Below are 21,662 nucleotides of genomic sequence, written 5' to 3'. Positions count from 1 at the left end.
CATTTCAGTTAATATGATAGAATATCTGGTACAGTCACTGTATTTGAAAATAAATCCCTTCCTACATAGAATATATATTATAAACAAATGCATCTACACATTCCAGTATGCCTCTTCAGGTATGTAAACAAAGTTTGAGTTTGTGACGCTAAACATTTATCCATGACCTTGCATATGTTTTGTTTTCCTGCAGCTTTGGAACAACTACTTTCATCTGGCTGTTGCTTTTCTTACACAAGAATCTTTACAACTGGAGAATTTTTCAAGTGCTAAACGAACGAAAATACTTAACAAGTAGGTTGTATTTCAGTGGATTAACACATAACTCACGACTAAAATAGAAGAAATGGTCATTACAAGTGGTTACCATATTGTAATATTTCCAGATTACTTTTTTCTTTATTTTATATTTTGGTGATCAAGGTCTAAGTAGCTCTTTCTTTCGCCTTAATAATTATGTTAAACTTTTCAAATATAAAGCGCCCAGTCCTCGTGAGCGAGTAGGTAGCAGAATTAAAAAATTGTTAACATTCTGATTTAGAATTCAAAAACATTTGTCTTTTTTCGATGTGGCTTTATGGAGGCTTTAGCATCATTAGTTGCAAAACCAAGGAAGTCTGGAATATAAAGTTGCAGATTTTGTGGTTGCCTCTTTCTTAAGCCAAGAGGAAGAAAAGATGTTTAAAGTTTTGGTCTTTTACTGTACGAAGCTCTGTTGTCACCAGTGTGTTAATTTAAAAACGGGTGGATTCTCACACTGGATACGCGGTAGTCAGGCATTTAATGTGTGTATTACAAAACAAGGCTGGTAGAATGTATGAAAATATGAACCATTAGTGCACAAATTACATAAATCCTTTTAGTTTCTAAAGTGCATTTTAATAGTGTGAGGATGGTTTTAGCAAGTCTCTAAGGAGGTTACACCATTTTAGTAAAGTTAAGGCGCACATTGTATATACGAGTCTGTAATCCTACAGTGAATGCACTTCAATAGTGGTCCAGTGCAACACTTTACATTACATCGCTAGGGCACACAAATTACATGTGCTAAGTGCATATATTTATAGCTTATTTGTGACGTGTAAGATTGGAGCCAAAAGTACGTTGCTCTAGTGCTGAACTATCTGCAAGTGATTGAGCACCTCATAGAATAGCCCAAGAAGTTCTGAGTTTTCGAAAATTAGAATCAAATTATATTCCTATTTTGAGTGAATGTTTCGTTCTTAGAACAACCTATGTAGATTTTATCAGTAGTAGAGTTTATCGTGGTTGCACAGAGAGACTAAAATGGAAGAGCCTGGAGAAAGATGCCAAAGGTTGAAGTTTGAAAAAAGACCTTTTCGGAAGAGAAAAGTAATGATGACAAACCAGCACCAATCGGAACACATGCCAAGAAATATTGAAGCTTTCCATTAGTCCGTTATCAAATAGAGAATCTAAAAAGAGCTATCGCACACTGTAAGCCACAACCAGTGGGACAGGTAGGCATCAACACTGGTAAGAACATTGCTCTGCAGTGTCAAGAGTCCATAGGAAAGGTCTGATAAAGTCAGACATGATTCCAGGGTGAACAAGGTTCAAATGGGTGGGTAACTTGTAGTAGTCTAAAGCGGCACATGTGATCTGTCACAAATGGGTTGTCACTCGCCTGGGTATACCAAAAGTCTCTACCATATTAGACAGAGTGACAGTAATTCGGGTAGTTGTCAATTAACCCCTTCGATGCGGATGATAAAGCTAGCTCGTCATGGGCGTTACCTGCGCTACGCGGATGACGAGCTGGCTTTGTCACAAACCGCGCATTTTTGAAATTCCAGCGCACAGCGGGAAAACGCGGTAGCGCGGTAGCGGTTAAGGGCATGATTTTCTTGAATTGCATTGAAACATTTGATATGTACTACTTCTGAGCATGTTGTTCAGTAGCACAGCTGCTTAAAAACTTGCTTTGGGGGCAAAGTTCAAGGACAAAAGAAATGGTCTACTAATTGACTGTTACATAGGTGGCATTTCAAATGTCATAGATGGCAACAGTAGTGGGGGTGAAGCAAATGAGAAGGTTATATAAAACAAAAGTAAAATGCATGGCCAAGAATCCGCTCACTAGAATATCGTAAAAAAAACAAATTAATGGCGTTTTTGACAAAGAATAGGTGCCATCACTATTAAGAATCCTAGGTTTTGTGCAATTTTCCTGATGAGAGCACCTTTCTTATAACATCTGACCTGCATTTGTGTGTAGATCAGTACCAACTTCAAAAACATAGAAAACAGAGGCAACTCACTTAGTAGTGTGATGAAGACTGTTTGCTGTCGAAACACATTACATTTTTAGTTGCTAAATTTGTCACTTTAGGTGAATAAATGAATGGAATACAAGACTTTGAGTTTTGTAATAATTATTTTTGGGGATTGATTTATGTGCTACGAGGACTAGACTCCTTTTTGAACGAGCACTGGCACAAGGTGTGAGCCACTACATTACTGAGCAGCTATAAGCTACCAGTAGATGCTTACCTAAAATAAATTACAACCATCAAAGTATGATTTGTTTCAAAAGGCAAAGTGTGGGTCTTGCATAAAATGATCCTTAGGATATTTACATGTGCATAGTTGGCATATTAAGCTTTCTTTACAGGCCCAACAGAGTCAGGACACAGAGAAGGCAGTGTTGACAAGTGACACAGTTTGCTGCAGAATAGTAAACTGTGTTGTCACCATTGATCAGTGAAGAGAAATTCAGACCATTGTGCAGGGATGGGAATCTGTGAAATATTAAGTACTGATGAGCAGAAAGCAAAAAATTCCATGTCTAAAAAGCGATTCTCCAACGATATACATTATTTCAATTCTTGTCATGGACTTCGTTTTGCTTTATTTTGATGATTTTACTAAATTTTTCTGTAAATTGAGAAATCACTATTTTGTCTCATGCACTATTGTAGTATATCCTCTGCAATAAATTGTGCTATTGGTTGGTGGGGTGGGGGGTGGAAGCCACATTCCGATAATCACCACAGTCCTTGTAAGTGTGAACCACAGTCACTAAATTAACCTGTGCTTAAATCTATGATAACTTGGCATAAATCAGTCAGGCCTAACTTGGAGTCAATGTGTAAAGAATTTATGCAGCACACAATGGGTAATAAAATGAAAACACAACAGAAGAAAAATCCCAAATCAATTTAGAAAACTAGATTAAATTCTAACAGTAAACCAATACCAGAATGACTAAAATCCAATCAGTAGAACAGGATGTTGTACCTGACCCACAGTTTCCCCCCAACTGATTTAAGGACTCTCCACACTTTACCACTGCTAACTAGTGTTAAAGTGCCTGTGTCCTCTCCTTTAAATATGGTAATATTGGCTTACAACCAAATTTGATTTACTTGTAAGTCACTAGTGAAGTGATACTACAGATACGCAAGCCCTGTCAATTCATTGCTACTAATGGCCCTGCAGCACTCATTGTGCCACAAACTTTAAGTGGCCCTTTAAACATGCCTCAGGCCTTCCATTGCAGCCTGGTGTGTGCAGTTTAAAATTGCCATTTCGAACTGGCAATGTAAACATCTTGGCAGGCCAAAACCTCCTTTTTAATATATATGTCATGCATAAGATAGGCCCTAAACAGCCCATAAGGCAGGTCGCAGTGTATCTAAGATGTTGGGAATGTACTTTTAAGTTTTACAGGTTCTGGTAGTGCAAAACTCCTAAATTCGTGTTTCACTACTGTGAAGCCATAGTATAACATTGGATTAACTGATTACATTTCATAAGTGATGACTTTCAATTGGGAGCTGGTATGAATGTCGAGTTTGGTGTCCAAAGAATTGTAATTTAAAGCCCTCTTTAATCATCAATTTGTATTTTAAATCACATTTCTGAAAATGAAACTTTTAGAAATGTGGAAAAACTAGGCCAATAGTCACAGACTTCAGGTGCACTACCAGTATTCACTGAAAGAAGTATTCGTCATTTACATACACGGGTAATCAGATATCGCGAATATATTATTGAAAGTGAAAAACCAAAGACCACATACAAATATATACAAAGTCCATCGTAAAGTACTGATTGTAGCTCATTCAAATTTTTAAGGGCCACATGACTATGTGTCGCTGGCAGTTGGTCTTTGTGTATTGCTCCCAGACAGTGTGACAAAGGGCAATTTATGTTTGCAGGATGGGCCATCTCGGATTTGATGAGGGGGAGGAACTATTACCTACCACACGTGCACTTCAAAAGGCCCTGCCTGAGCACACTCACAAAGGGTTTAACACTAAAACCTCTGGGGTGGAAACCTCCAGAACCTTCTCCTACTTCAAAGAGGACATCAGGTATATATAATTGACCCTCAGACTCAACTCTCCAGTATGCCTCTGGACCTATGGAAGACTCCGAAAGATGGCTGTGCTGCACTGCAAGGAGGACTGCTACTTTGATGCCCTGCTCTCTGAGTGTAAGGACTGAGGCTGCATCATGAACTCAGGCTCACCAGGGTGACGTTAAGGGTTAGGTGGATGGCCTCCTGAACAGAGCCTCAGGTACAGAAAAGGCTCCAACCATCTTGAACTCAGCACTTGGACGCTGTCTGCTGTGAGTCCTACCTCCTCAAGTGGTCCCACCCCAGTCCTGGCCCTTTGGAAATGGGTCTGAATTGCTCTGCCAGCCTAGCTGTGGTCCTTAGAATCAGAATCAATGCAGCATGATGCATCCCCTCACAGCCACATCAGAACTGCTGCAGCACAATTCATCCCTGATACTGGACCTCACATCGCAGCCCCCGCAACCCTCCTCAGAATCACTGCTGAGGGACACATCCTTGAAGCAAGCCTTCACATTGCATGCCCTTCATTGATGACATCCTCGACTATCAAACCGTACTCCACATCACAGCCCCGAAGTTCTTAGGTACACAATGCACAATGCTGGTGCACAATGCATCTTCGACTCAGGACTGCGCATCACAAGCCCCTGGTCGACAGCATCCTTGATGATGCAGGACTACGCATCACTCCCTCTCAGTTACTCAGAACCGCTGCTACCCACCACATCATCCTACTTTGTTCAGCATGCCTAAATTGGTTCCTGTATCCGGTCTGCGATTCATTGGCCTGAACTTGTGACTTTGTTCTGGTCCTGTGCAACTAGATAACTACAGTTGGCACTTTGTGCTTCTAAACACTATTTTCAATAAAAGCTTTGAAAATGCATATCTCCAGTTTGAATGTTTGGATTTTTATTGTTTTGGTCTCAAGAGAGTATCACAGAGGGTTGTGACTGTAGCACGAACAGTAGGCCAGACGGTGTGGATGGTCCTTGCTGGAGTTTCGCGTTTGCTGTCACTGCAGGCTGCCATTGCTGTAGTGCAAAGTGCAGAGCTCCTTTTGTCGGGGGTCGCTTTAGCGCGAAAAGTGGGGTTCACCGGAGTTCTGCGTTGGTAGTTATAATCGGGCTTGTTCGCAATCACGAGGAGGCCAAAACATCAGGATTTCACCTTCTTCACAAGAGGAGCTCACTGATGCCAGCCAAGGGTTCATGACCTGAAGATGCACCTCTTGGGGATCAGGAACTCATTCCAGCAGAGGCCAGCAGTCCTCAGGCAGGTCTATTTCCAGGTCCAGGCAGAGCCACTGCAGCAAGTAATTCTGGAAAGTTCCTACTTTCTAAAAGTAAATTTTTCATAATTGTAAGTTAATTTCCGAATTTAGCATGAAATTGGATTTTAAATTACAGTTCATTTGAGGAAACACCATATTTCTATCTGCTCCCATTTACATGTCATCACTTATTAAACGTAATAAGTTAATCCATTGCTAGCCACTGTAAAACAACTTTAGGAGCTATTCAATACCAGCACATGGAAAACTTAAACCCACATGTCCTACTTTTTAAAAGCAAGGTACCTTGCACTCTGAGCCATTTAGGGCATAACCTAGGCATACCCTATGTGTACTTAAAAGGGAGGTTTAGGCCTAGCAACATTGTTATTTTGCAAGATCAAAATGGCAGTTGGAAACTGCACTGCAGTGGCAGGCCTGAAACGTGTTTGAAAAGGCTACTTAAGTGGGAGCACTTCGACTTCTGTTGCCCACTAGTAGCATTTAATTTACAGGGCCCTGGGTACATGTGGTACCATTTAGGAGGGACTTACCAGTAAATGAAATGTACCAATCAGGTGTAGGCCACTTTCAACATGTTTTTGGGACAAAACACAAGCACTTTACCACTGGTGAGCAGGGAAAAAGGGCATAGAGTCCGAATAACAACAAGAATGGGTTCAGCAACAAAAGACAAAAATATAGGGGAGACATTGCAAAAAGCGCCAACAACCTCCCATGAAAAATTATAGCTGTGAGATATGACGTGTTTAATTTTATTTATCAAAATTTGACAAAAAATGCTGTGGCATTTTATGAAATGGCTTCAGTTCTTCCTATTACTTGTTTGAGTCTCAGTTTAGTGTTGTGTTTATCCTAAAACCACTGCATGTGTATTGTTTAATGGATCATTCCTGGAAGTCCTTTGCAGTAAATCTTCATAAGCAGCGTCGGATTCAATGTGCTTGTATCCCTGAGGTATTTTGTGTGTAGCTGCAGCCATGGATGGCTTCTTGCTTAAAAGAGATTACATTGCTCACCTCATGACAGCACATCTGAACTACTCGAGTTATGTTATAAATTTTGCAGTGAATAAGAACTGAGCGAGAAAAAAAGCAGGAGTCAAGATTTTGGGACATGAAGGATTGCCCCTGTACCACTGCATTGATTTTTCTGTGTTCCAAGGCGAAGAAGGCTGCTTGTGCGATTATTACGGAAAGAAAAATAATTGTTTAAAAAAGTGTGGATGTATCCCCTAGTATGGAATAAATTCCTCTCTTCTATTGTATTCCCTTTATATAATTTCACACACATCTGGGAGGCACATAGGATCATTTTTTAAAGCAGAATACGTTTGTGCGCCGAAATCTCTTAACACCGGCCCTCTTTAATTATAATTCTTTTATCTATGAATTCATTAGATTCCCCTGAAATTGGTATATTCTTGGTGAAAGACTAATATTAGTAAATGTCAGCTTTAAGAATTAGCCGATGGTGCAGATGAAAGCAGGCTTGTCAGAAGCATTAATTGTTTTTTAAACAAACTATTGCCTATGACTTCCATACAAAGTGGTCAGAATAGGAGGATTAATTCTGGCCCTTTTTAAGTCCGTTTCCCATAGATGCTCAGGATATAGCGAAGGTCTGTACTATGAAGAAATGTCACCAGGATTGGTACCTCAGTCTGATGCTGCTACACTCGCCAGTTATTGTGACCTTAGGAAAGATCGAAAGCTTAGCTCCCTACTTTAGGAGTTTGATTGCCACAGGCAGAAGCCTATGTAATCCCCAGAGGGAAAGCACAAGGCCGAGCTGACTGTAGAATATGTGTGGAGAAGGTCTGGATGGGCTGAGCTCGCCCAGGAACCACAAGATCTCAGACATTGGCCAAGAGACAAAAGAATCAAGAGCTGGAGAGTCTGGGTTTTGGATGTGCAGATTCCAGTGAACTTACACCATGTGCTATTGCCACCCTTTCCAGGCTTAGAAGGATCAAGAGGCAGTTTGACATCACACCTGTGGGATGTATGTCGGAACAATACAGGCCTTCTTTCCTCATGCCTTTACAACGTGGTCCGAACTCATCATTACAACGTGTTCCATTACCTTGCAAGTCGTTGCAACAACCTACCTTACGAAAAGCTTTGGGAGTTGGAACAGTATAATTTACTATTCTGAGTCCAGTCTGTGCAACAGTAGGGAAAGTGTTGGATTTAAAGTCCAATATAGATCCAACAACTCTTCCCTTAAGACAAGCCGGTCTAACAACTTACAGGGTAAATTAATGCATTGTAAAGATGTGTTTGTGGTTCGAACCACATTTTAAAGACACAGCGTGGTTCGAGATGCAGAATAAAGGCTGTTTCCCCACCTGTGTCATAGGCATTATGTTGACCTAGGAATTTCAGTCTATTTTCAGAACCATTTGAACCTTCTTGCTCACTCTTGTGCCTCTGGCGATATTGACTCACTCTGCCTTGTACAGATAGAGCCCAGGTGGTTCTTAAACTGGTTACTGGACTCCAAAGAATTGATCTGAACAGAGTAATAAATGCGCACCAGTGACCAGATCCACTGCTACTATAGACTTTGGACACTAGAACTTGGATATGTACTGATGACTTCATTGGTATGGGGTTTTGGCCTAAAGGTGTTTGAAATAATTTGTGAAATAATTTTTAGTGCTGAAAACTCAGCATGTGATGCTTAAATAGCCCGATTAGTTGTCCATCGTGGTCCCATATTTGCAACCATCCAAGGATGCGGCACTGCATCGCTATATCCCTTTCACAAACCACAAACCCTTAAGGGAACATTGATTGGAAGAAACAGAAACCTAACTTCTACTGAAGGTCTGCAAGGACCAATGTGTGGAAAATCGAGTTCCTAGCATGTAGGTGCTATAAGAACCCTGTAGAGGATGTATCTCAGCCCCAAAACCTTTATTGTTTTCATTAAAGATCCTATTTGTAAATTCAGTTGTTATTTACTTATAAGTAGAAGTCCTCTTATTTTGTGACTTATTTCACAGACTAGAAATTAAAGTATCTGATTAATTACTAAGCCATACTCTATTTGAGTTCTTACTTCTACCAGCTCATAGAGTAAGCCTTGACTGGTTGTTTTCACTACCCAGTGAGTGAAGTGCCAAAAAGGAGTAACTGATTTATCCAAATATATTATAAAATATTGTAACTCTGGGACACAAGTAGTAAATGACAGTATTGACCGCGTCCTCCCCAGTAACTACTGACTGTTGCAAGACTCCGAATAAAGATCTTATTGGGCTTTCTCACACAGAGCAAACAGGGACACATGCATTTAAACAGGAACATGCCAATGAAAGCACCCACCCGCAGCCGTAAGTCACACACTCAAAGACACTCACAGACAGAGGTGAACAGTCACAATAAACTTGTTCGAGAGCTTTGAAATGAAAAACTGCTCCAGAATGAACTCTCTCCAGCCCTTTGGCAGAAATATAAATGTTATAGTGCGATTAATTCTCACCACATCTTTTATGGACTTCTGTGACATAAATATTAAATCAGCTTGCTTGTTTTTGTATTCGTCTGCCTGCAGTGGATTTCTTGGCTCTGTGTTTTGGGCATTTGAGATGACTGCATTTGCTTGAAATAAGGCTATAAATAACGATTTTAGCTTCAAGTTTGCTGTATGCAGCTCTTGTGGGTATGGACTGCTGCATACGGGCACTCACAGACAACTCATTAAAATCAAGGCCAAAACCTCCTTTTTAATATATATGTCATGCATAAGATAGGCCCTAAACAGCCCATAAGGCAGGTCGCAGTGTATCTAAGATGTTGGGAATGTACTTTTAAGTTTTACAGGTTCTGGTAGTGCAAAACTCCTAAATTCGTGTTTCACTACTGTGAAGCCATAGTATAACATTGGATTAACTGATTACATTTCATAAGTGATGACTTTCAATTGGGAGCTGGTATGAATGTCGAGTTTGGTGTCCAAAGAATTGTAATTTAAAGCCCTCTTTAATCATCAATTTGTATTTTAAATCACATTTCTGAAAATGAAACTTTTAGAAATGTGGAAAAACTAGGCCAATAGTCACAGACTTCAGGTGCACTACCAGTATTCACTGAAAGAAGTATTCGTCATTTACATACACGGGTAATCAGATATCGCGAATATATTATTGAAAGTGAAAAACCAAAGACCACATACAAATATATACAAAGTCCATCGTAAAGTACTGATTGTAGCTCATTCAAATTTTTAAGGGCCACATGACTATGTGTCGCTGGCAGTTGGTCTTTGTGTATTGCTCCCAGACAGTGTGACAAAGGGCAATTTATGTTTGCAGGATGGGCCATCTCGGATTTGATGAGGGGGAGGAACTATTACCTACCACACGTGCACTTCAAAAGGCCCTGCCTGAGCACACTCACAAAGGGTTTAACACTAAAACCTCTGGGGTGGAAACCTCCAGAACCTTCTCCTACTTCAAAGAGGACATCAGGTATATATAATTGACCCTCAGACTCAACTCTCCAGTATGCCTCTGGACCTATGGAAGACTCCGAAAGATGGCTGTGCTGCACTGCAAGGAGGACTGCTACTTTGATGCCCTGCTCTCTGAGTGTAAGGACTGAGGCTGCATCATGAACTCAGGCTCACCAGGGTGACGTTAAGGGTTAGGTGGATGGCCTCCTGAACAGAGCCTCAGGTACAGAAAAGGCTCCAACCATCTTGAACTCAGCACTTGGACGCTGTCTGCTGTGAGTCCTACCTCCTCAAGTGGTCCCACCCCAGTCCTGGCCCTTTGGAAATGGGTCTGAATTGCTCTGCCAGCCTAGCTGTGGTCCTTAGAATCAGAATCAATGCAGCATGATGCATCCCCTCACAGCCACATCAGAACTGCTGCAGCACAATTCATCCCTGATACTGGACCTCACATCGCAGCCCCCGCAACCCTCCTCAGAATCACTGCTGAGGGACACATCCTTGAAGCAAGCCTTCACATTGCATGCCCTTCATTGATGACATCCTCGACTATCAAACCGTACTCCACATCACAGCCCCGAAGTTCTTAGGTACACAATGCACAATGCTGGTGCACAATGCATCTTCGACTCAGGACTGCGCATCACAAGCCCCTGGTCGACAGCATCCTTGATGATGCAGGACTACGCATCACTCCCTCTCAGTTACTCAGAACCGCTGCTACCCACCACATCATCCTACTTTGTTCAGCATGCCTAAATTGGTTCCTGTATCCGGTCTGCGATTCATTGGCCTGAACTTGTGACTTTGTTCTGGTCCTGTGCAACTAGATAACTACAGTTGGCACTTTGTGCTTCTAAACACTATTTTCAATAAAAGCTTTGAAAATGCATATCTCCAGTTTGAATGTTTGGATTTTTATTGTTTTGGTCTCAAGAGAGTATCACAGAGGGTTGTGACTGTAGCACGAACAGTAGGCCAGACGGTGTGGATGGTCCTTGCTGGAGTTTCGCGTTTGCTGTCACTGCAGGCTGCCATTGCTGTAGTGCAAAGTGCAGAGCTCCTTTTGTCGGGGGTCGCTTTAGCGCGAAAAGTGGGGTTCACCGGAGTTCTGCGTTGGTAGTTATAATCGGGCTTGTTCGCAATCACGAGGAGGCCAAAACATCAGGATTTCACCTTCTTCACAAGAGGAGCTCACTGATGCCAGCCAAGGGTTCATGACCTGAAGATGCACCTCTTGGGGATCAGGAACTCATTCCAGCAGAGGCCAGCAGTCCTCAGGCAGGTCTATTTCCAGGTCCAGGCAGAGCCACTGCAGCAAGTAATTCTGGAAAGTTCCTACTTTCTAAAAGTAAATTTTTCATAATTGTAAGTTAATTTCCGAATTTAGCATGAAATTGGATTTTAAATTACAGTTCATTTGAGGAAACACCATATTTCTATCTGCTCCCATTTACATGTCATCACTTATTAAACGTAATAAGTTAATCCATTGCTAGCCACTGTAAAACAACTTTAGGAGCTATTCAATACCAGCACATGGAAAACTTAAACCCACATGTCCTACTTTTTAAAAGCAAGGTACCTTGCACTCTGAGCCATTTAGGGCATAACCTAGGCATACCCTATGTGTACTTAAAAGGGAGGTTTAGGCCTAGCAACATTGTTATTTTGCAAGATCAAAATGGCAGTTGGAAACTGCACTGCAGTGGCAGGCCTGAAACGTGTTTGAAAAGGCTACTTAAGTGGGAGCACTTCGACTTCTGTTGCCCACTAGTAGCATTTAATTTACAGGGCCCTGGGTACATGTGGTACCATTTAGGAGGGACTTACCAGTAAATGAAATGTACCAATCAGGTGTAGGCCACTTTCAACATGTTTTTGGGACAAAACACAAGCACTTTACCACTGGTGAGCAGGGAAAAAGGGCATAGAGTCCGAATAACAACAAGAATGGGTTCAGCAACAAAAGACAAAAATATAGGGGAGACATTGCAAAAAGCGCCAACAACCTCCCATGAAAAATTATAGCTGTGAGATATGACGTGTTTAATTTTATTTATCAAAATTTGACAAAAAATGCTGTGGCATTTTATGAAATGGCTTCAGTTCTTCCTATTACTTGTTTGAGTCTCAGTTTAGTGTTGTGTTTATCCTAAAACCACTGCATGTGTATTGTTTAATGGATCATTCCTGGAAGTCCTTTGCAGTAAATCTTCATAAGCAGCGTCGGATTCAATGTGCTTGTATCCCTGAGGTATTTTGTGTGTAGCTGCAGCCATGGATGGCTTCTTGCTTAAAAGAGATTACATTGCTCACCTCATGACAGCACATCTGAACTACTCGAGTTATGTTATAAATTTTGCAGTGAATAAGAACTGAGCGAGAAAAAAAGCAGGAGTCAAGATTTTGGGACATGAAGGATTGCCCCTGTACCACTGCATTGATTTTTCTGTGTTCCAAGGCGAAGAAGGCTGCTTGTGCGATTATTACGGAAAGAAAAATAATTGTTTAAAAAAGTGTGGATGTATCCCCTAGTATGGAATAAATTCCTCTCTTCTATTGTATTCCCTTTATATAATTTCACACACATCTGGGAGGCACATAGGATCATTTTTTAAAGCAGAATACGTTTGTGCGCCGAAATCTCTTAACACCGGCCCTCTTTAATTATAATTCTTTTATCTATGAATTCATTAGATTCCCCTGAAATTGGTATATTCTTGGTGAAAGACTAATATTAGTAAATGTCAGCTTTAAGAATTAGCCGATGGTGCAGATGAAAGCAGGCTTGTCAGAAGCATTAATTGTTTTTTAAACAAACTATTGCCTATGACTTCCATACAAAGTGGTCAGAATAGGAGGATTAATTCTGGCCCTTTTTAAGTCCGTTTCCCATAGATGCTCAGGATATAGCGAAGGTCTGTACTATGAAGAAATGTCACCAGGATTGGTACCTCAGTCTGATGCTGCTACACTCGCCAGTTATTGTGACCTTAGGAAAGATCGAAAGCTTAGCTCCCTACTTTAGGAGTTTGATTGCCACAGGCAGAAGCCTATGTAATCCCCAGAGGGAAAGCACAAGGCCGAGCTGACTGTAGAATATGTGTGGAGAAGGTCTGGATGGGCTGAGCTCGCCCAGGAACCACAAGATCTCAGACATTGGCCAAGAGACAAAAGAATCAAGAGCTGGAGAGTCTGGGTTTTGGATGTGCAGATTCCAGTGAACTTACACCATGTGCTATTGCCACCCTTTCCAGGCTTAGAAGGATCAAGAGGCAGTTTGACATCACACCTGTGGGATGTATGTCGGAACAATACAGGCCTTCTTTCCTCATGCCTTTACAACGTGGTCCGAACGCATCATTACAACGTGTTCCATTACCTTGCAAGTCGTTGCAACAACCTACCTTACGAAAAGCTTTGGGAGTTGGAACAGTATAATTTACTATTCTGAGTCCAGTCTGTGCAACAGTAGGGAAAGTGTTGGATTTAAAGTCCAATATAGATCCAACAACTCTTCCCTTAAGACAAGCCGGTCTAACAACTTACAGGGTAAATTAATGCATTGTAAAGATGTGTTTGTGGTTCGAACCACATTTTAAAGACACAGCGTGGTTCGAGATGCAGAATAAAGGCTGTTTCCCCACCTGTGTCATAGGCATTATGTTGACCTAGGAATTTCAGTCTATTTTCAGAACCATTTGAACCTTCTTGCTCACTCTTGTGCCTCTGGCGATATTGACTCACTCTGCCTTGTACAGATAGAGCCCAGGTGGTTCTTAAACTGGTTACTGGACTCCAAAGAATTGATCTGAACAGAGTAATAAATGCGCACCAGTGACCAGATCCACTGCTACTATAGACTTTGGACACTAGAACTTGGATATGTACTGATGACTTCATTGGTATGGGGTTTTGGCCTAAAGGTGTTTGAAATAATTTGTGAAATAATTTTTAGTGCTGAAAACTCAGCATGTGATGCTTAAATAGCCCGATTAGTTGTCCATCGTGGTCCCATATTTGCAACCATCCAAGGATGCGGCACTGCATCGCTATATCCCTTTCACAAACCACAAACCCTTAAGGGAACATTGATTGGAAGAAACAGAAACCTAACTTCTACTGAAGGTCTGCAAGGACCAATGTGTGGAAAATCGAGTTCCTAGCATGTAGGTGCTATAAGAACCCTGTAGAGGATGTATCTCAGCCCCAAAACCTTTATTGTTTTCATTAAAGATCCTATTTGTAAATTCAGTTGTTATTTACTTATAAGTAGAAGTCCTCTTATTTTGTGACTTATTTCACAGACTAGAAATTAAAGTATCTGATTAATTACTAAGCCATACTCTATTTGAGTTCTTACTTCTACCAGCTCATAGAGTAAGCCTTGACTGGTTGTTTTCACTACCCAGTGAGTGAAGTGCCAAAAAGGAGTAACTGATTTATCCAAATATATTATAAAATATTGTAACTCTGGGACACAAGTAGTAAATGACAGTATTGACCGCGTCCTCCCCAGTAACTACTGACTGTTGCAAGACTCCGAATAAAGATCTTATTGGGCTTTCTCACACAGAGCAAACAGGGACACATGCATTTAAACAGGAACATGCCAATGAAAGCACCCACCCGCAGCCGTAAGTCACACACTCAAAGACACTCACAGACAGAGGTGAACAGTCACAATAAACTTGTTCGAGAGCTTTGAAATGAAAAACTGCTCCAGAATGAACTCTCTCCAGCCCTTTGGCAGAAATATAAATGTTATAGTGCGATTAATTCTCACCACATCTTTTATGGACTTCTGTGACATAAATATTAAATCAGCTTGCTTGTTTTTGTATTCGTCTGCCTGCAGTGGATTTCTTGGCTCTGTGTTTTGGGCATTTGAGATGACTGCATTTGCTTGAAATAAGGCTATAAATAACGATTTTAGCTTCAAGTTTGCTGTATGCAGCTCTTGTGGGTATGGACTGCTGCATACGGGCACTCACAGACAACTCATTAAAATCAAGTCCCTTCCACACAGATGATAAACTGCATGGACAGAAGGAGCAGATCAGGTCCTCGCTTTCTGAGCAGTCCTAGCACAGGAAGCTTTGCATTACACGGAACAGGTGCAGCACAGCCTAAGCAGCAGCATCAGAGCAAGCCCCTGACATACACAGTAGGGCCGTGACCGGCAGAAGCAGTAACACCAGCCTACCGTTACACAAAAGCATGTACAACCAGTGCTTTAAATGGGCCGGTACTGAGTACCGGCACTTTTTTATTTTGAGAGGGAGAGTGCCCGCACTTCTGAAGAGTGAGGTAATACTTTTAATTGGAGAATACCTGCCCTTCTGCAGAGTAAGGTAATACTTTTAATTGGAGAATACCTGCCCTTCTGCAGAGTGAGGTAATACTTTTAATTGGAGAATGCCTGCCCTTCTGCAGAGTGAGGTAATACTTTTAATTGGAGAATACCTGCCCTCTGCAGAGTGAGGTAATACTTTTAATTGGAGAATGCCTGCCCTTCTGCAGAGTGAGGTAATACTTTTAATTGGAGAGCACTGGCACTTCTCAGAAACAAGCAGGTACTCGTGTTCAGGGCACCTGCACTTCTATTTTTCCATTTCAAGCACTGTGCGCAACTCAGGCAGCTGCATGGCACGTTTCCTAGTAATGCAGATACCAAGACCTACAGCATAGCTGAATATGCCTAACACACAGAGCAGATATATTATGTTGCATCAATGCAAGGTCTACTAATACTCTCGCACACAAGTGCAGCATTGGAGTGAAAGCGTAATTACCACAATTCAAGGTTTCTAGCCGGAGCAACGCAAGCTTTATTCTTATCTACAGAACAGAAATAGAAGTAGCCTCAACAGCACAAGCTTCCTTCACATCCCTATCTGGTACAGCAGGGGCATCAGCAGTGTTAGTCTTCCTCACATGAAGAAGAGGTTTTGACAGACAGCAGCAGTTTAATCAGCCCTCAAGCAAAAAACAGGCACCACACAGGCAGTCCTGACAAAGATAACATGTACAAGACAGGTATATGGTTGTGGGCTTCTGTGAATGCAGAAGTGGTACAGCACAGGCGATAGCAGAGCATTCATCCCCGATGCACAGAATATATACTTCAACTAGATATTGTCAGATGCAGTGATTGCTCGCTTCACACATACATGGACCGCTGAAGAATACTCAGAAGTAGTGCAGGATCCTCTCACCCCCATACAGAGCTGCTTGGATGTCAGCAGGAGCTGCAGAAAACCAGCCATTAAAGCCTCTCTCATATACAAAAGGGGCAGCCCATCTGTTGTAGCATCCACTGTTCTCACACAGCTATCAGAATGCTTACAACGGGTAAATACGCTGGGAAAGCAATGCAAGCTGTGATTAGACACAGCAGGCACATGACAGACAGCAGAAAAAAACATATAAGCACTTCTTCCACGAGGCTCTCTCTGGCGTACTCGCATTCTGTGTCTCTTTCTCTGGAGCACTCACTCTCACACACAAACACACTTCATTTTTCTCTCTCATCTTTTGTAATGTATGGGATTAGTTGTGATCGACTCCACTGGACCGTGAGACAAGGCAGACCCAAGATGGCCCTTTGTAATGTGTGTGTTTTCCCCTGCCACACACAGGCACACAGGCATTTACCTCTTTACTAGGCGCACACATTTCCACAACAGATTTGCTTCACTAGCTTATCTATGCAGTCTCTCTCTCACACTAAATGCATTGTATTGGCCTATTTTGGTGCTACCTGTGAGACAGGACTGGTCTAGGGTTGTCAGCCATGCTGTAAATGACTTGGCAGGCAGATGTCAGTGTTCATTGAAGGCAGTGCCCATATATTTTGGAGCTGCTGTTAGAGTTCTGGCATAGTGCCAGAATGTCGCTGGCACCAGAAACTCGGTCTGCTGGCAGTAATGCTGATGTAGCCTTACAAATAGGCCAGCTTCGCATTTGGTGCTCCGTAGCGATGCCCCTTCTTTAATCATGACTGGAATAAAGTTGGCCAACCTGAACTGGTCCCGATTTCTCCAAATTAAATGCTTGTGGTGCCCAGGTCACTGTAAAAAAGAAAGGGCTTAGGGCAAACGATCTTTACATTTAAGATAATAGTCTGATTAGACAGATGGTGCTTTGTCCAGTGTTTTTCTGTTGTGATCCCTTAGTTTGTGCACTGTTTAATTTAGGACGAGACTATGCAGGATCTTTTTTAGGGGTTTTCTGAACTGCTAAATGGATAACCAAATATCTGCCATCTCATATAGCTACCAAGATTCCCCCAGAAGGGTGGTGGAGGAAGAGAACTATCCTGATAGATATGTTATGCTTACCTAAAACATTTATGGTTACATAAAATGTTGATTAAAATAAATGCCACCGCTGTGGAGCAATCTACCATTCCAAGGAACTGATGTAACTAATGATCTTGTAATGTACCAGTAAAAACAAATGTTTGGTCAGCAATCATTTGAAGAACGATGCATTTGTGTAACTCACCACATATAGCGAGTTTTAGGTGTTTTGATAGTTTGAGTCACACCCATAATGCTCCTTCAAGTCAAGTTTATTGAAGGAATTTATAAGGCGTTTTTGTTTATATCAGTTTCTGACAGTAATGACCCACATCCAAATAACTGTTGAAGATCATTGCAGAATTCTGAAATATATAGCGACCTTGGTAGACATTGTCCCATCACATCAGTTTAGTGGTTCACCTGTCTCTCACTGCATAAATACAGTCAGATCCCTACAGTTGGTTTTGAAAGCTTAAGGATCCCTTTCCACTCTCTAATGACTGTCAAGAAGACACAGGGCTCTCATTACAACTACACATAATACTGCACTGATTCACAGTGTGAGCAGCTGCAGGCATTAGGGAATTTGTATCTTCCTGTAGTAAATCTGGATCAAATATGGGCCTACACAAAGCTATCTCAATTCATGGAACACAACTACCTGATATCAGTCACCCTTGTTGAGTTGAACCCTCCGAGGAGTACTGGGCCTGCTGTGGTCCCAGTCTGCATTAATTGTAATGGCAGAGTGAATAACAAAAGAGCAGCTTTTCAGCTCTTAGCTTCCCTCGCCCTTTGAAACGATGCAACATATATCACAAATATTAAACCAAACAAGCCCTGAGTGGAAGGTTTCATGTCTTCTCTTAATGTTTGTTTCAGTGAACCTACACCCATCAGGTACTGACATGAACATATTATCCTTTAGTTTTGGAGACATTTGGCAATATTTTCTCTTGTTCCTAAGAGTTTACTTTTGATAAAACACCCCTGATGGTACATGAAGATAGAGCCCGGCAATATAATGCCAGTTTCTGTGATACTTCTCCAGGTTTGTGACTTTGTGATCTACAGGCGGTAGCCAAGGAGGTGGGCTACCAGCCGGGCGATCTCAAGGGCTTCAAACCTCAATCATGGAGTGTTACCTAGAAACAGCAGAAGGTACTCTTTAACGCGTTGAAAACAAGCTCAGAAGACTTGGGGCAAGAATAACCGGGCAGGCAAGCAAATAATTCTGTGTAATGTGTCAGAAAAATATCTCTGTTGTTGATATACTTGCTTTTAACCGATAATAAACATATTATAAAACCTGGTTGTAAATAGTATACTTTATGGTGTCTTCACTCTTTCAGCACTACGAGCCTTGCGGTTTATGACCGCAGTACTATTTAAGTGTAAAATATTACAGGATGTTCTATGTTTCTCTTGACGCAACTCTCTCTATGTATTAAAATATACAGAAAACTGAACTGCTATGTTTGCTTTTATAAATGTGATTGAAAATATGGTTACTGTACCACGTGAAGCAAGGCAATAAAGATACGTGTTCAGAAACCTAACGCAACTTGTTTATCTTTTAAGGTATGGTGACATGAGGAGGCAAATTGGTTTCGAGATAAGGGATATGTGGTATAATCTTGGTGAGTATTCATGGTTTTGCTGTCTGCACGTGTATTGTGTATATAAATCGACCAATACTTTAGTAGTCTGGAGTACATTTGCTCCGCTGTAAAGGATTCTAAATAGGTAACTAGCTGCACACAGGTCTATTTTGAAACAGATCTGTGACCAGCTCCCTCTGATCTTTGCAGGTTAGACCAAACTTAGTGTCACTTAGCCAAGCCTGGCACTCCCAAAACTGTTGCGATATTAAGGGCCAGATGTAGGAACATTTCATTTTGCGAGCCTCTAATGCGGTATCTTGCGACTCGTAATTACTGACTCACCTAATCAAAGGTACTAATGTGTCTCAGACACATTAGCGATTCCCAAATGGGATGCAAGGGACCCGCCTTGTCAGTATTTAGTAGGCAGATCGCAACTTGCTTCCCATTAGAAATGGCTACAATCACAGTGATGGTGCCCTGCTGGATTCAGTAGACCACCATGTCTGTGAATGCTTTTTAAATAGCAATAATTTTGTTGTTGTGTTGCAGCACGTTTTCATTAAAGGAAAACAGGGTGCTTTACAAAAATAAAGATGAAAAGTTTTCTTTTCATTTGTTAAGAGTAGGCAGTGGTCGGTGGGACTACTGCCTGCTCTTAAAAAATGTTTTCACCCACATTCACCAAGGGTAAGTGGTCCCTAAGGGACTCCTTCCTGTTTGTGAATGGAATACCGCTTCCTCTACGGAGTTGGTAAATTATGAATGCTTTGCGACCGCATTCGGTCAAAAAACATTCATGCATACCAGTGCTATTTGGTATTAAGAAGGGATACCCTAAACACTCCCCTTCCTAATACCGAATCGCAAAAGCACAAGGCAATCCGGTAACAAGTTAGTTGCATTTTGTCTTTTGTACATGGTAAAATGCATTTTCCCGTCGCCAATGGCCCGATGGGACGTTTTCGACTGGTAAAATGCTTCATATATCTGGACCTAAGTTTCTTCGTCATTTACACCCATACCACACTATTTCATGAGCCTAGCAACTAGGTTCGCACAAGTAACGTGGTAGTGCAAACTTAGTTTTTTAATTAGGCACTGTTAATTATGACAATAGAGGTTTAAGCAGCTCTTCATATATGCAAACACCAGTAAATACTGTGTCATGTCTGCTCCCTGGGAAGAAATGGTGAACACAAATGTTGTTTCTTGTTCATTTGTTGTACCAGGGCACCTTGAGTTGTTGTTCCTCATGATGGCAGCCTTTTGTTTTTGGCTGTCCTATGTATTTGGCTTACACTCTAACCTTTTACAAGGACCCTATCCATGTAGTGGGACTGGAGGGAGTTATTATGTGATAGTAAACATTGTTATTCTTTTCATAGTTATTATTATTATTTGTATTATTATAGTTAAGGAGGTGTGACTGGATATCAAAAAACCATGTAAGATGAGTCTAGTTCCTCTCTATTAGAGGAATGTGATTGAAACGATTAAGCAGTATGATTACCCTAGCTATTCAAGACCTTCAGAATTCACAAGTCTGAAGATTTTGTGTTGAGAAATAATGATATTTTGATGTTCCTCAACTGAATTCAGTTCACCACAATAATAACAATAACAGGACATTCATCAAAGCCATTAAAGAAGAGCAACCGAGAAATCAACCTACGTCACTACTCGGAGGCCTGGCCAAGAATCGAGAAGTAAAATTCAATCCATTTAGCTCCTCTTCCTGAATGAGCGTGGCATTGTGGCTTATGGGTGAACTACATAATCCATTGATATATTTACATTGTTATTTACCAGCAATGACATTAAAAGTTAATGCTTATAGTTTCCCTCACATTCTTGCCTTTTAATAAATCAGTTTTCACTTTGGTAATTCAGTTTTACCAACATGGCTGCTTGCTTTAATACGTGTGTAGACTTGATCTCCAAATATGTAGCACAGGCCTGGAAATCCATGGGATTTGTCTTTTTTCTGGGTGTATTGGGCACCCTGTGAAAGATAACCCTAAGGTTTACCATAGTGCATTGGGCTTCTGGGGGGATGGGGGCCAACCCTTTCTCTGAGGAACTGCCAGAGACCCTCGAGAGGAGGTGGTAGCACCAGATCAGGTTTGGCATGCCCACTACACCTCATATTATTCTCCTTCCTTCCCACCAGCCCAGGTAAAAATCGGGCAGCGAGTATCGTTGCACAATTCTGTGGTAGTATGCATTTGGCAGGATATAGGTGAAGGAGAAGGCAGGGATACAACTGTCAGGTTGTTAGTGTCACTGCCTACACCTTGTTTGGTGATTGGTGGCCTCAGGTGGGAGGCAGAACCTTTACAGAGGAAAGTTCTCCCCTGCCTCAAAGGTATGAATAGTGCAAAAAACAGCTTTATTGAGAGGTAAGACACTTAACTAGACAAATTGCTAACAAAAAATAGAAACAAAGCTCTTTTGTAAACAATAACATGAAATAAAGAATCGTGACTTTGTTTCCATATTACCACTTTTCAAACTAAATGTGTGCCAACGAGTTACCATTTATTTGTCAAGGAGAACCACCACATACATAAACTAATGTACAGTAAGCAGCACTTTTTGCTAGTCAATGCACATATTTTCCATTTCACAAAACCTGAAATTTCCTTTGCAATTGCAGAATA

General features: G+C 41.3%; 1 protein-coding gene across 1 annotated transcript in view; it reads left to right on the top strand.

Annotated features, from left to right (window-relative positions):
• DOCK1 (dedicator of cytokinesis 1) overlaps positions 1 to 21,662 on the top strand; it is a 1,311,419-nt gene that overhangs the window by 933,663 nt on the left and 356,094 nt on the right. Inside the window, exons 31-32 of the mRNA XM_078643512.1 lie at positions 194 to 294; positions 18,977 to 19,035. Coding sequence (XP_078499638.1) covers positions 194 to 294; positions 18,977 to 19,035 — 160 coding nt within the window. The remainder of the gene's footprint in view (positions 1 to 193; positions 295 to 18,976; positions 19,036 to 21,662) is intronic.

Source organism: Lissotriton helveticus, chromosome 5_1 (genome assembly GCF_964261635.1).
Source record: "Lissotriton helveticus chromosome 5_1, aLisHel1.1, whole genome shotgun sequence".
Classification (NCBI taxonomy): domain Eukaryota; kingdom Metazoa; phylum Chordata; class Amphibia; order Caudata; family Salamandridae; genus Lissotriton; species Lissotriton helveticus.
The sequence above is the reverse complement of the archived record's forward strand: the minus strand, read 5'-3'. Positions and strand labels throughout refer to the sequence as shown.